The sequence below is a fragment of the Lissotriton vulgaris genome, chromosome 2_1 (assembly GCF_964263255.1).
Source record: "Lissotriton vulgaris chromosome 2_1, aLisVul1.2, whole genome shotgun sequence".
Classification (NCBI taxonomy): Eukaryota; Metazoa; Chordata; class Amphibia; order Caudata; family Salamandridae; genus Lissotriton; species Lissotriton vulgaris.
The window spans coordinates 1017638464-1017652985 of record NC_141687.1 but is presented as its reverse complement, the minus strand read 5'-3'; the positions used below and the strand labels follow the sequence as shown (position 1 = coordinate 1017652985).

Sequence of the window (14522 nt, the reverse complement as noted above, 5' to 3'; positions counted from 1 at the left end):
TTGCCTGAGTAATGGCAAAAGGTGGGTCTGAGGTTCTTCGATTTCTGATTTCGTCCCGTATCTAGCCGCCATTTTGTGTCCTGCCGCCATTTTGTGTTGCCCTCACTCAGGCAGCACGGCGAACGATGTGTTTTTGCTTTTCCAGCTGCTGCGTGTCCTTTCAGTTAAAAGGTAACTTCATTGCCCTTGTCTACGAAACCCGATGTCAGGGTCTGGCTGAGTTTGTTAATCCATGTCTGGCTCGATTGATCCCTGTCTCGGCCGACTATTTGCCCTCTCCTATTCTTTCCTTATACTATCTTATCCGACTGGCCTTCACTATTCTCTCCTTGTATGCTCTTATTACACCACTATCCTTTGAGGCACACAAATATGTCCTGCCACCTGTAAGAAGGGATTGTGGACGCCATCACTGATTAATTTGTTGGGAGGGGTAGCACACGGGGTCTGAGAGAGGGGCGTATTTGAGACACCTGATAGCTTGTTTTTCAACTTTTCCTATTGGTCCGTTTTGTATGTGTAAGGAGTAAACTCTGTAAATGTGTTTCCTATAAAAGATTGTGCGCCACGGATTGAAGTGGCAGTTTCCTTAGAATCCACCTCGTGTGTAACTTCTGGGACAACTGTGCTTAGCTGCAGCTAATAAACCTGGCTTCCACGCTCAACGGAGTATCTTGTCTCTCTGTTTTTTACAAGGCAGGTGAACTCGGGGATTAAGGCGTGCCCTACGCCGCCCGGCCCTTAAGGCCCGGTTCTCCATCATGCAAGAGGTTCAGTTGCCAAGGGACTTCGCCATGAAGGTCTTCCACGCGTCTTTCTTCCAAACTGAGGGCACGGGCCTCCAGTTGAGTGATATGGAGGGAGTGGGCTCGCTCCTGCACAAGGAATCACCACTTGGCATATCTACTTATGGTCACCTTATTGGCTTAGGAGGATGCCAACAGTGCTGACTGAACCTTTGTTATATTGAAAATAGAATTACATCTCACTTTTGAGGGCCTGGACACTAGTTTTATCTTTAAGATAGCGTTAAGGGTGTGGGACATCCCTGGAGGAGCTGAGGTGAAGAAAAAGGGGAGCATGGTCTGATTTACCGCGGGGAAGGATCTGAGCATGTGATATGGCACAATAATCAAGGGCTTTCACGAAAACAAGATCTTTGTGGGAATGGGTATGGTGCACTGCAGAGAGATGTGTGGTTTGGTATTGTTGGGACTTCCATACCCTCCACACATCACAGAGACCAAGGGCAGTATCTCAGTCAGAGAGATGATGAGCCTCGGCATGTTACCAGAGGCATCGACATCTGGGTCAGGAACTGCATTGAAGTCACCATCTATCAGTGTCAGTACCTGCAGAAGATCCAGTAGGATCTTAGATAGGTCAGGGAGAAAGGCATCTAGTTCTGCTGGGGGTGTGTAAACTCATACTAGTTTGACAGTTTGAACCTTGCTGTGACGTGATCCCACTGAAATGGAAATTGGGTTCTCTGATTTCTGGGGCTAGTGTCAGGGAAGGAGTAACTCAATAAGATTGTCGCTCCCAGGAAGCAAGAGCAAAGCCTGAGTGGAACACTCTGCCATAGCCTCTACAGACTAGAAAGAGGCAGCGGTTACCCACAAGATGGGCCCCCTGAAGCATCAGGACATCAGGGAGTTATCAGTGTGCAAACCCTAGCACTGCATTGGGTTTCACACAATCTAGAAGTCTGTTAATGTTCCAGGACAGAACTCATAGGGATTCCAGCCCAGAGTAAAGAAGCTTCTGCATGGGCAGGATGTGCGAGGGTGTCACATTCTGCTGCAAAAGGCAGCCAAAGTATGCATACACAGTGTTTGGCAAGGGGCCATGTTTCCCACCTATACTACATGAAATATTAAATAGGTGTGTGCATGTGTGCAATGAAAAGCAAACAAATATACAAACAGTTCAAATGTTTCAATAAATATAACACATTACTGAGTCCCCACCCCAACAACCTTCCTACCCTAAAAGGAATTGAGGGGTGGACCCTCCTTAGTGCAGGATTTGTGATGCCCATCAGGAGAACACAGTTATCAAGTTTCAGGAATGGTTGCCTCAGTGCCTTGAAACAAATAGCATCTGAAGAACCACAAGGCAGGGCTCTCGGATAAGTCAATGTCTCCCAGTAGCTCATCAGGAATCGGAGAAGTTGCTGCCAAAAGGCCCTCTTGATTCATCTGGTGCCCCCCTGCATTGGAGGCCCGGAGGGAGTCCATCAAGGGGGCCGACATCGCCATAGCAATCCCGGACGGCTACAAGATCACCCGGAAGGACCACACCAACCAATCCGGAGGAGGAATCACTATGATCTACAAGAACACTATCAACATCATGACCAACACCAAAGACACACTCTCCACGCCGAACACCTACACTTCCAAATGCACACCGACCCCAAGACCCCCCTGAGAGGAACGCTCATCTACAGACCCCCGGGCCCGCGCACACAATTCAACGAAACCATCGCCGACTTCATCAGCCCGCACGCCCTAGCCTCACCAGAATACATCCTGCTAGGGGACCTGAACTTCCACCTAGAGAAAAACAACGACAACAACACCACCACCCTGCTCGACAACCTGGCCAACTTCCGACTCAAACAACTGGTCGACACACCCATCCACCGCGCCGGCCACACGCTCGACCTCATCTTCTATGCCAGCAACCACGTCTCCTTCAGCCACTCCACAGAACTACACTGGACCGACCACAGATGCATCCACTTCACCTTCAAAAAGAGTACATCCCACCATGCACACAACAAATCCCCCGCAGATGCTGGAGCAAAATCATCACAGACCAGCTCCTCTCATCACTAAGCCAGAACCCGCCAGCTGACACCGCTGATCCTAACAATGCAGCACATAACCTTGCACAATGGATCACCAACTGCGCCGACGACCTCGGTCCATTGAAGAACCCCCCAGGCACGACCGGCAACAGGAAAACATCATGGTTAACAGACACCCTCAAAAAATCAAAGAAATCCTGCCGGACCCTCAAAAAAACCTGGCGCCACGATCGGACTTCAGAAAACATGACAGCCCTCAAAAACGCCACCCGACAATACCACCAGCTGATCCGCATTACCAAAAGGACATCGTTCAAAGAGCGACTGGACAAGAACACCCACAACAGCAAGGAACTCTTCAGCATCGTCAAAGAGCTCTCCAACCCCAGCGCCAGCAACAACGACATCACACCGTCACAGGACCTCTGCAACTCCCTCGCTACATTCTTCCACCGTAAGATCACTGACATACACAACAGCTTCGGACCCCAAATTCCGCCCCCAATCACAGAGCCAACGACCCCTACCACCGCCCTCAAAGCATGGACACCCATCAGCACGGAAGACACCACCCACGTCATGAACACCATCCACTCCGGATCCCCCTCTGGCCCATGCCCTCACCACATCTACAACAAAGCTGACAGCATCATCGCACCCCACCTCCGGAACATCATAAAAAGCTCCTTCACGCCAGCCACCTTCCCGGAGAGCTGGAAGCACGCAGAGATCAACGCCGTACTGAAAAAACCCACGGCGGATCCCAGAGACCTCAAGAACTTCGGCCCCATCTCTCTTCTTCCCTTCCCGGCCAAAGTCATCGAGAAGACCATCAACAAACAGCTGATCAATTTCCTCGAGACTAACAACTTGCTCGACCCGTCCCAGTCCGGATTCCGAGCAAACCACAGCACCGAAACCGCTCTCACCGCAGTTACCGACGACATCAGGACCATGATGGACAATGGAGAAACAACCGCCCTCATTCTCCTTGACCTCTCGGCAGCCTTTGACACCGTCTGCCACCGCACCCTAATAACCCGCCTCTACAACACTGGGATCCAAGGAAAGCCCCTGGACTGGATCACATCATTCCTCTCCGACAAAACCCAGGGAGTCTGCCTCCCTCCCTTCTGCTCCGTAGCCACCAAGATCATCTGCGGCGTACCCCAGGGCTCCTCACTCAGCCCAACCATCTTCAATATCTACATGATCCCCCTTGCCGCCATCTCACGCAAACACAACATCAACATCATCTCCTACGCCGACGACACCCAACTGATACTCTCCCTCACTAAGGACCCAGCCACCGCCAAAACCAACCTCCAGGAAGGAATGAAAGACGTCACAGAATGGATGAAGATCAGCCGCCTGAAGCTGAACTCAGACAAGACGGAGGTCCTCATCCTCAGAAAATCCCTCATCGCCTGGGACGACACCTGGTAGCCTAAAGCGCTGGGCCCCGCGCCGACTCCCACGGACCACGCACGTAACTTAGGATTCATCCTGGACTCCTCCCTCTCGCTGACCGGGCAAGTCAACGCCGTATCCTTATCCTGCTTCATCACATTGCACATGCTCCGAAAAATCTTCAGGTGGATCCCCACAGATACCAGAAAGACCGCCACCCAGGCCCTCGTCACCAGCTGACTGGACTACGGAAACGCCTTCTACGCAGGAATCACAGCCAAACTCCAGAAACGACTTCAGCGCATACAAAACGCCTCTGCCTGACTCATACTCAACATCCCCCCCGCCACAGCCACATATCCGCCCACCTAAGAAACCTGCACTGGCTCCCCGTCAACAAGAGGATCACGTTCAGGCTCCTCACCCACGCACACAAAGCTCTCCACAACAAAGGACCCATATACCTCAACGACCGCCTACACCCCCACCCGCCAGCTCTGTCCAGCCAGCCTCACCCTCGCCACCGTTCCACGGATCCACAGAACCACCGCTGGAGGAAGGGGGTTCTCCTACCAGGCCCCAAAGACATGGAAGTCACTCCCCGTGCACCTTCGACTGACCCAGGACCACCTCACCTTGAGGAAGCACCTCAAGACCTGGCTGTTCGAACAATGAAGGCACCCTCCCTTTAGCGCCTTGAGACCCTCACGGGTGAGTAGCGTGCTCTATAAATGTATTGATTGATTGATTGATTGATTGAAACTGATCTCATTTTTGGGGGTGCAGAGGAAGATTTGGATCTTTTGATGTTGTGTCTCTTTCATTAGTGAGTACGATTGTGCCATGGTTTAGATGCAACAGCTGTCCAAGCCGGTTCAATGGGTTTATCCCCCCACAGGGAGGCCCAGCCACATCCATGCAGCGGGCACTACTCTACGAGCTACGTCCAGATAGACTCTGCGGTATCAAAACTTGTTTCTGTGGACCATTCGGAGCTTGGTCTGGAATAGATGCGATACTGCGGATGTATGAGGTTACACCACAAACATTTACAAAGCATGCCTTTACAATGCAGTTTTTAATTCACAACATCCATTACAATGCATGATTTTACATTGCATGCAATCACAACGCATTTTTAGAAACTACATTTATAATGCATTCCATTGCATCGCATTATACCATTACAACACATACCATTACAATGCATGCCATTACATTGCATTTAAGGTAAGTGTTGGATAGTGTAGGGGTAAAAATTACTATTCCCACTCAAGTGCATGCACCAGTAGGGTAATTTTTGGATATTGTAGGGGTAAAAATTACTATCACCACTCCAGTGAGTGCAACAGTAGGGTACGTGTTGGATAGTGTAATGGTAAAAATTACTATTCCCATTCCAGTGAGTTCAACAGTAGGGTAAGTGTTGGATAGTGTAAGGGTAAAAGCTATGTGTTGTAATGGTATGTGTTCTAATGGTATACGTAGTAGTGACATGCGTTGTAATGACATGCGTTGTAGTGACATGCGATATAATGGCTGCGTTGTAATGGCATGCGATGTAAAGGATGTTTCGTCGTAATGACTGCATTGTAAACGTGGAGCAATTTAATGACAGCATTGTAAAGGTTGTTTCCCGATACTGCAGGCCAGGATCCCAGAGCTTTTGTTTGACCACCAGGTAAGAAAGGCTTTGCTACTAAACCTCCCTAGTGTAGTCAGGAAAGAGGAGAACCTTGATGTCACCATAGCGAAGGTCAGTGCAGGAGCAGGCCTCTCTCAATATTGCATCTCTATCCCTCAAGTTAAAAAATCGGGCAATCATCTGCCTTGGAGGTGCCCCCAAGGCGGTTTAGGAGTTAGCACCCTGTGTGCCCTTTCTATTTTGAACCAGGGGAACAATTGGTTCAAGGGTTTTCAGGATTTGATCCAAGTTTCAAGGTATTCAGCAACTTGTTGAAGTTCACTGCCCTCTGAAATGCAAACCACACATGTTATTGCATCTAAATCGGTTCAGCATGGCGATGTAGCTCCCCTGTACACGTGACAAAGATGCCTTTTCAGCACAGGTACCCCCATTCAGACTACCCCAGGTCCGGTGGTATACTGTCCATGTGGGTCTGGGAGGTGCCCGAGAGGGCGGGTTTATCGCTGTCCATGTCAGTGAGGGGGATGTGGCAGCACAACACTCCTTCAGCAAGGGACCAAGCATGCTTGCTACAACACCGTCTCAGCACGAGCAGCCGAGACCTAGGGAATAGTGAAACCCATCTATTTCAAGCAGATGAGTACAGTCGATGAGCCAGGAGACCAGCAAGTTCTGTGGTGGGGTGAATGAATCCTGCAGGGCCTCAGCTGAGATGAGGCATGAACAGAGGGACAACATGAGCTGGACCGGTTCACGACAACTAGGCCCAGCTTTCACATCTAGAGGGCTGAGAGCTTTGTACAGTTAATGGGCTGCAGGTGGGTGGACCATAGACATGCGTCAGTCACAGTGAAAAGGTGCATTGGTGTGGTGCCACTGTTTGTGCAGCCGTTCAGGAGCAAAAAGACTGGCCAGAGGCCTGGTAGGGATGCCCCAGCAGAGGTTCCAGCAGAATCCCACTTTCCCAGCATGGGAACTGACCTGCAGAGTGAGCGTCTTCCAGATTGGGCAAGGAGCAGATCCCCAGGCCATAAAGAGGTCAGAAGGAAGCCCGACTTCCCCCAGGGTCAGGATAGCGGCATCTCACAAGGGGCCTGACCGGCCGCCAGGGCCTATGCCATGGCGAGTGTAGTCCCATGGATGGGGGTGCAGGATTGCGTTTGAAGGCAGGGAGCAATCTCCTGAGCGGGTAGCAGCTGGGACCTCCAGGTGGTAGCTCCGGTCAATGGGTGGCAATGGGTGCCCACCAGAGCCCAGCGGTGAGGCAGCATCCAGTTTGTTCAAGCCGTCAGGAACTGGTAGGCAGACAGGGCATCTGCACCTAGCCACGGACAGGCATCACAGCAGGCAGGTACTGGGGCATTAAGAAGCACTTCTGGGCAAGAAGGAGGTGTCCTAATGGCAATGGATCACCATCTTGGTGCTCCAAGCCATGCCCCATCTCATGCTTTATCCTACACATACTAGAAAGGATTACAACCTTGAGGTCTGAGATGAAGACGGCTTTAACCTCTCCGGATGCTCTCAGCTTAGCCAGATTCCACATCATTGTTAATACATCCAATGTCAATAGTTTCTTTGTGTCTTCCTTAAAATCTCCTTCTCCCCTTGGTCCCTGCACTTATGCCTGGGCTAAAAATAACCCTGTTGTTTTCCAAAACGAGTCTAGTCTTCGGTGCCTTAGCCTTCTTCAACATTAATTCCTGCAGTTCAAAATACATTAGAACCATCATTATCGCTCCAATAGAGGCAGACCCAGATATTTTAGACCCTCTCAATGGTTACTGACGTTCCTTCTTCACTAGAGGTACGCTACACCATGGAAGTCGATTTACCAAAATGAAATGCCAAGCAAAGAAAAAGTGACATTCAACACCCTTTGACCTTACTAACATGACAGGAATTGCCATAATATGACCTTTGACCCTGAACTTTCCCAGGAAGTGCTGTTATATAACATTAATCTTGTAGATATTAAAATAATTCACATTGCTGATGTTCCAGAATGCCTACATGAAACACAACACAAGCAAATATCCATTTTAGAAACCATCCGTATTAGGAGGCTGATGTGATATTTGAAAGTGGTAGAAGTAACACTTCCTGAACTGTAAAAAGTAAGTGAAATGACTGAAAATCATATATGTAAATGTCCTGATTTAGCAGCAAGTGGAAAACAGTGAACATTATTATTGTTGAAGAGTATGAGGCCATCATTGCAGATCTAGATGAATTATCCCAGTATTGTGATCTTGTTTTGAAGAAGAGGAACAACATTGTGAATTTAAGTCACTTTGTTTATGGTGTTTTATATTAAGAAGAAATGCAATTTGTTTAAATTCTTACTTTTGTATTTGATATGTTTGTGTTCTCAATACATATATCTGTGCACCCCTTGTTCCCATATTGGGGGGCTATAATGCTAAATTGTAAGATCATCATTTAGCATGAAAAAGTAATGGCTTGCCAGAATATAATGAAAAATATGCTGACAAATATACAAGTGTTCCAATATTTTTTCAAAAATATCATGGGGAAGCGCATGCTGAAACCTTCTTTGCAGGTAGAGGGCCCATTCGATGTGCTTGCTCTGTATGTGTTGTAGAGCTTTAAGTGTGACCCTGTTAAGCAACAAAAGATCATATGAACTGCTATTTTGATAAAACTATAAATACAATTCTTGCACGTAGAAGTTATGAAACAAGCTATGCTTGTATGAGAAAAATATGATGGAAACATAAAGAGTACATTCATATTATGTTAAAGTGTTTTTTTAACTATAGATATATATTTTGAGGTCTAATAAACACCATATTTTAGCATTCACTCAAATACATAATATTAAGTAAAAGATGGATACAGAGGCCATTATTTGGTGTTTCATAACTAAAGGTGCAGAGCTGGTATGGATTTCGTAAAAGTAATAAAAAACAATCATATATTTCATTCACGTTTCTACCAGGATGGAGTTCTTCTGTCCAATGCAGCTCTCCATCCCAGCATTTGCTGTAGGTCATTGGGGGCGGTCCCATGTTTATTTTTCACAGCATTAACCCCTTCCATGCTGATGACGAACCCCAGCCGTCATGCACTACGGTGCTCGTGTGCTGATGACGGCTGGGGTTCGTCACGGCCCGCCCCTGTTCGTGTTGTTTACAGCACACCAGGGGAATCGCGGCCGCATGGAAAGGGTTAATATAAAAGAGGTGCGCAGATTTTCGTAACCTCTCTGTGTGTGCTTTGCTAATCCATCACACTGCAAAGGGAGAGGCTGGTCGCATCAGAAAGCAACAATTACACTGGTACCAGTTCCATGAAACCTTTAGTGTGAAATTTTTCTAACTTAATAGTAAACCACAGCTTCATTTACATATGCACTGTGGTAATTTCTTAAATGAAAATATTTTTAATTAATTTAGCTCAAAAGGGAGGTTTCATAATAAACAAGAAATAATATTTTTTTTAAAAACAATAAAACGTATAGCGCTGGCATGCAACTTTGACAAAAACAATATACTTAGAATGCATAACATTGTAGGTTGTTTTCATATATTTGTCCTGGGCCTCAAAAATTATTGAAGCAGCACTCTTTGAGAACTGCTTGAAAGCAACCTTGAATAGAAATTATTAAACATGCATAAAAAATTGAATTTTGACCTCTTGTTGATCATGTTTTTGTAATAATTAACAAGTTGCATATAGAGTTTCAAGTATTTTCGTAAAATGTTTCTTCCCATACAAAGTTTATAGTTAGCAAATGATTGCTTTAGTTGTTTAATAGGATAATCAAGAGTTCATTCATTGAAACGCAGCACTTACAATGGGGACTTTCTAGCCTACTAGTTTGTTTTCCATTTCAATGATGATATTGTAAAATGTTTCCTTTATCCTTAATATAAATGTTTCGACTTGTAGATGGACTATTGTCTAAAGAGTTGATAGTAAAAGGTAAAAAAAGGAGAGTATATGCGGGAAAGCAAGCAAGGCAAAGCACACCTAAATCCGTAGTTGTAGGAGTGATCCTGTTCCCAGGAGAGCATTGGACGCTGATGCCTGATGTGAGTCGAGAAGAGCAACATGTTGCAAAGCTTCACCAAATGTGTAGTATATAATAGTGTGTGTTCCTAGAGTAGGATATACCCACTCTTTCCACACTTTTTCATTATTCTCTGACCTAGACTTTATGTCACATGACTTTGAGACACTACTAAATTTCTTGAACCTCTCTTCATGGGAAGTTCTTTACTTCAATATTTTTGATTTTTTGAGCTGATTTAAATGCTGGAGCTTTATGCTTTTTCCCACTCTGGGACTAGAACTGGGTTTTGACTAATTTCATTTTCCCTGATTCTCAGAATGGGAATTCTTTACTTTATGATCACCCTTTTTGATCTATTCATTATAGGTATAGATTGCTAATATTGATTTTATATTTCTGTCTTTTATTGACTATAAGGATTAACCTGAATTAACAAATGATGTGCAATAAAGATGATCTACTAAAAATATTTTATCAATAAAACTCTTTAAACCTGTACCAACTCTCATTATTGACTAAAAATTAGAACATTGATTTTGACAATAATTTACATGATGCATTGCTTTATTCTTCTCTAAAACAAGGCAAAGATCTATGGCATTAAAACGTTGGAGGCAGAGGTTAGCCCTGATGCTAGTTAACAATGTCTTTTAGTTCCTGTTTTCCACTCTACCGGGGATAAATATAAATCTGGAATAAATGAATTGTTCCCAATTTCCAGATGCATATGCATTTGAAAAACATCTTAGGCAAGAATGGAATACAAATTCATTGACTAAATATTAATTTTTCTGACCCCTTAGTATTTATTTCAGCACCACAATTAAACAACCTGAAGATTATGAATTGTTAATGCATAGTCACAAAAAGAATGTCTCAATGGCACTCTTTGATATAATTTACCGCAGAACAATTGCTGTAGCAACCGTCTTTGAAACTGACTAACACACATTGGTTTGCTTTAAGCATCCCAATTACACAAACTGTAACTCAGTAAGCTAGGATTAAAAGCACTTGTGGAGCACCTATATGTATAAAAAAATAAAACACTAGATCTGCCCTGACCTTGTGGTCTTGAATTGATTCTGCATATTAAAAAGCGCAATAATAAAACTGCCTTTCTACCTTAAAATCTGTAACATCACATCCATTCTTTTGTTTTGCCCAGATTCAAACCATTTACAATCTAAGTACAGAAAGCATTGTAACTTACTTGCAAAATTTGAATAAAATCTTTTCAAACACCAGCACTGGTCCCGTGCTCCCAAGGATGGTTAAAGGTTGTCCTCCAAACAGACAGTAGGCGATTCCTGTCATGGAGGCTCCGAACAGAGATTCTATCGCACTCTGCGGTGGGAAAGAATGGTTGAATGTTTTCATTTCTCTCTTTAGGATAGACAGTGTCAAACTGTACTGAGTTTCATTTGAACAATTACATTATTTCCATATTATTACACAATAATCGGTAACCATGTTACTATCTTAGGGCCTTATTCACACAGGTAAACGTATACCTTAATTCTAACTTTAGACCTAAGACCTTCCGGTCTAATTTTACCCTTGGGATTTGGGACCTTCATGTCTTCAACCATGCTGTAAAACCCAGTATCTAGTTCAAAAAGAAAAATGCAAAATATCTATATTTTGAAATGCACGTAAAGCTATAACACATACTATACGACCTTCAGTTGCCTCTCCGAGTAAGCCTCCAAATGTGATGACTGGAGACATGCAAGCACAGTAGAGAAACAGAAAAGAGGCCAAACACTGTAAACTGAAAGCATCTTTAAAGTCACTCCAGAAGAATGGGGCTTTTCTTTTCACATCCATAACCAGTCCTCCAAATAACCTGAGAAGGAAACAATGCAAATACATCAATTTTCGGTATGAGTAGCAGAATATCAATTTGCCTACAAAATTGCCAAAACCACTGGTTCACAGACGACTGGAAATGTACAGCCATTTAAATTCCTAAGTTATCTTTCCCATGTAAGTATACAAGAGAATATCTTTCATTTTTTTTATTTTTTTCAGAACAAAAATATCTTTCAATTTTAAACATCATTGCACATTTAAATTAATGTATGTTTATGTGGATACTTTGGTTTTGAATCTAGTGTTAGTCTCATGTTGGGGGCAGACAAGATAACTAATCTGAGATTGCTGTTTGGAATCCTGTCAGAACCTTTTAATTTTTCGCTTTCATCACAGACCCAAGAATATTCAATATAATCCTTCACCTTCCTTATATCTGTCAACAGACACTTGTCAGGAATATTGCATACCTTCATATTTTGACTGGAATACCACCTTGAGTGCCATTTAATTAAAGTGTTTATTGATTGTATGTGTCTGAGAAGAGTCAATTTAGTAACCTAAATGTAATAGGCACTATTTTGAGAGAAAGAGCAACGAATCATAAGCAGGTCTTTTCATGATTATGGAATGGTAAAGTGGAACATATAGAGCATGCCCTAGGGGTACTCTGGAGGGTTTTCTCAGATTTGTAACTGCTGTTATTTATTTGAATCTTAATGGCCAGTTGCTCTTTCTGTATGTCCTTCTTTCTGGTAGATCTTTGGTCCCACCTACATCCCTTAATTTGTAGGGCCCTTTTCATCAGCCAGTATGAGCGAGCCGATTCTACTGTGCATTCCATGGCTGCGTCTCAATTTACCTATGACCATTTTTCCACACCCTGACAGAAAAGTGAGCTTCTACTTTAGTCATGAGTTTGGGAAGGTAACTTTCTATGTGTCACTGGACTCTCTAACGCCCTCATTGTTTTCAGAATTGCAATGACCTTTCTTTGTAAGGACATTGGTATGACAGAAAAAGTTGGATGAACTGTTTTAAATTTACTTTTGCTTCTTTATCAAACATTTGGATTTAAGTGTCACTAACCTTCCAGTTCTCTGTAGCTCTGGTCCGCTGTGGCCTTCATGTTCTTCACACTCTCCATGAGTTGCTGTACCATTTGGCACGCCTGGAGTCTTTCGTTTTTCCTAAGGAATATTTTTATGAAAATGGCATACAATTATTGAAAGCCTATTTTTAAATGATTAATTATACCATACATATACATTTTCATCATTGAAGTGTGAAAGTAAGACATATGGGATGGTACCAAATCTAGAACTTCCCAAGTTGGATTCTTACATCCTTGAAATTGATGCAAGCATTAATGGACTGTACAGAGGAGAAAAACTGTAGGGGGGTGGCTGTTTCATGGCTGGACTGGGTGGGAAATGCTGACCTCATATAGCCGTAGGAAACAGCCCCAGGGAATAGCCTACAATATTTGCATAGGCACATGCATAACTCACATAAATATTCCCAATAATGCTCCATTCTTGTAAAACTCTGAATAGAGTTGCACATGCTTGCTCACTCAGTGCAATACAAGGTTGGTGTTAGGACATTCAGGACTGCTAATTTTAGTTCTTACAGACTTGGATGCATATTACATTGCTTAATTCACTCACTTTGGGATCTCAGAATTGGAGCAGCTTAGTACTGAATTTGTAAGTTTAAAGAGAGACTCTCCTATTTGTAGTTCCACATTTGGTGTGTGTGTTTGGGAGTTGAAATATTTTCTGCATGTAATGATAACTGTAAGAAAGTATGTTACTAGTTTTCGAAAATGGCATTCTCTGCAGGGTCACCCCCAAACTTTTTGCCTTCCACCTCTACTTTTTCTGACCTCGGTTATGTTGGCCGTAGGACTCTGAGCACTTTACCACTGCAAACCAGTGCTAAAGTACAGTGGCTCTCTCTTTTTTTTTTAAACATGGTAATACTGGCTCACACACAATTGGCATATTTAATTTACTTAAAAGTCCCTAGAAAAGTGCACTACATGAGCCCAGGGCCTGTAAATTGAATGCTGCTAGTGGGACTGCAGCACTGCTTATGCCACCCACTTAAGTAGCCCTCTAGCCATGTCTCTGGCATACTATTGGAGAGCCTGCATGTGCAGTGACCTAGCATAATAAACCTTTTGTCAAGCCTAAACCTTACTTTTTAAAATATGTAAGTCACACCGTGGGGAGGCTTTGGACAGCCCAGAGGGCAGGGTACAATGAATTTAAGAAGCAGGGCATGTACTTTTAGGCTACCTTATTACATTTTATATGTGTAATTACCAATTGTGAAGAGATAGACTTTTCAGATTTGGTGTCTCTGGATCATAACGTAAAATCCACACTTATGATGAAGTTGAGTTTTAATTTGCAATTCTGAAAGTGCCACTTTTAGAAAGTTGCCTGCTCTGCTGTCTGTCTCTGATCACATGTCTGAGGCGAGTGACAGTTAGGCTTTGTGTGTTCCCCCTACACAGCCACAAACCATGGTATCTTAAGTTCAACTTGATGGGCCATCCAGGAACAATTGGAGGGAGGAGCTGGCCCAGTCTCACTTGCACCTAAGTAGGATGTTTCCTTTCCCCAGACAAAGGGCTGCATATCACCCTATAGTGAGACTACAGCTTGGGCAGGAAGGGTGGACCTCTGTGCACTTCAAAGGCACAACTGGGTATACGTACTGGACATCAGGCCCCACACTTCAGTACACCCCTGGACCTGTGGATACTCTGCCAGGAAGGAGGACTG

General features: G+C 44.2%; 1 protein-coding gene across 5 annotated transcripts in view; it reads right to left on the bottom strand.

The window, feature by feature from the left end:
• The window catches only part of SLC4A10 (solute carrier family 4 member 10), a 1035540-nt gene that overhangs the window by 225694 nt on the left and 795324 nt on the right, over nt 1–14522 (bottom strand). For all 5 annotated transcript variants that reach the window (XM_086956614.1, XM_086956617.1, XM_086956615.1 and 2 more), the window contains exons 11-13: nt 12817–12917; nt 11587–11761; nt 11126–11259 (exon numbers count right to left, since the gene is read on the bottom strand). In XM_086956614.1, coding sequence (XP_086812740.1) covers nt 11126–11259; nt 11587–11761; nt 12817–12917 — 410 coding nt within the window. The remainder of the gene's footprint in view (nt 1–11125; nt 11260–11586; nt 11762–12816; nt 12918–14522) is intronic.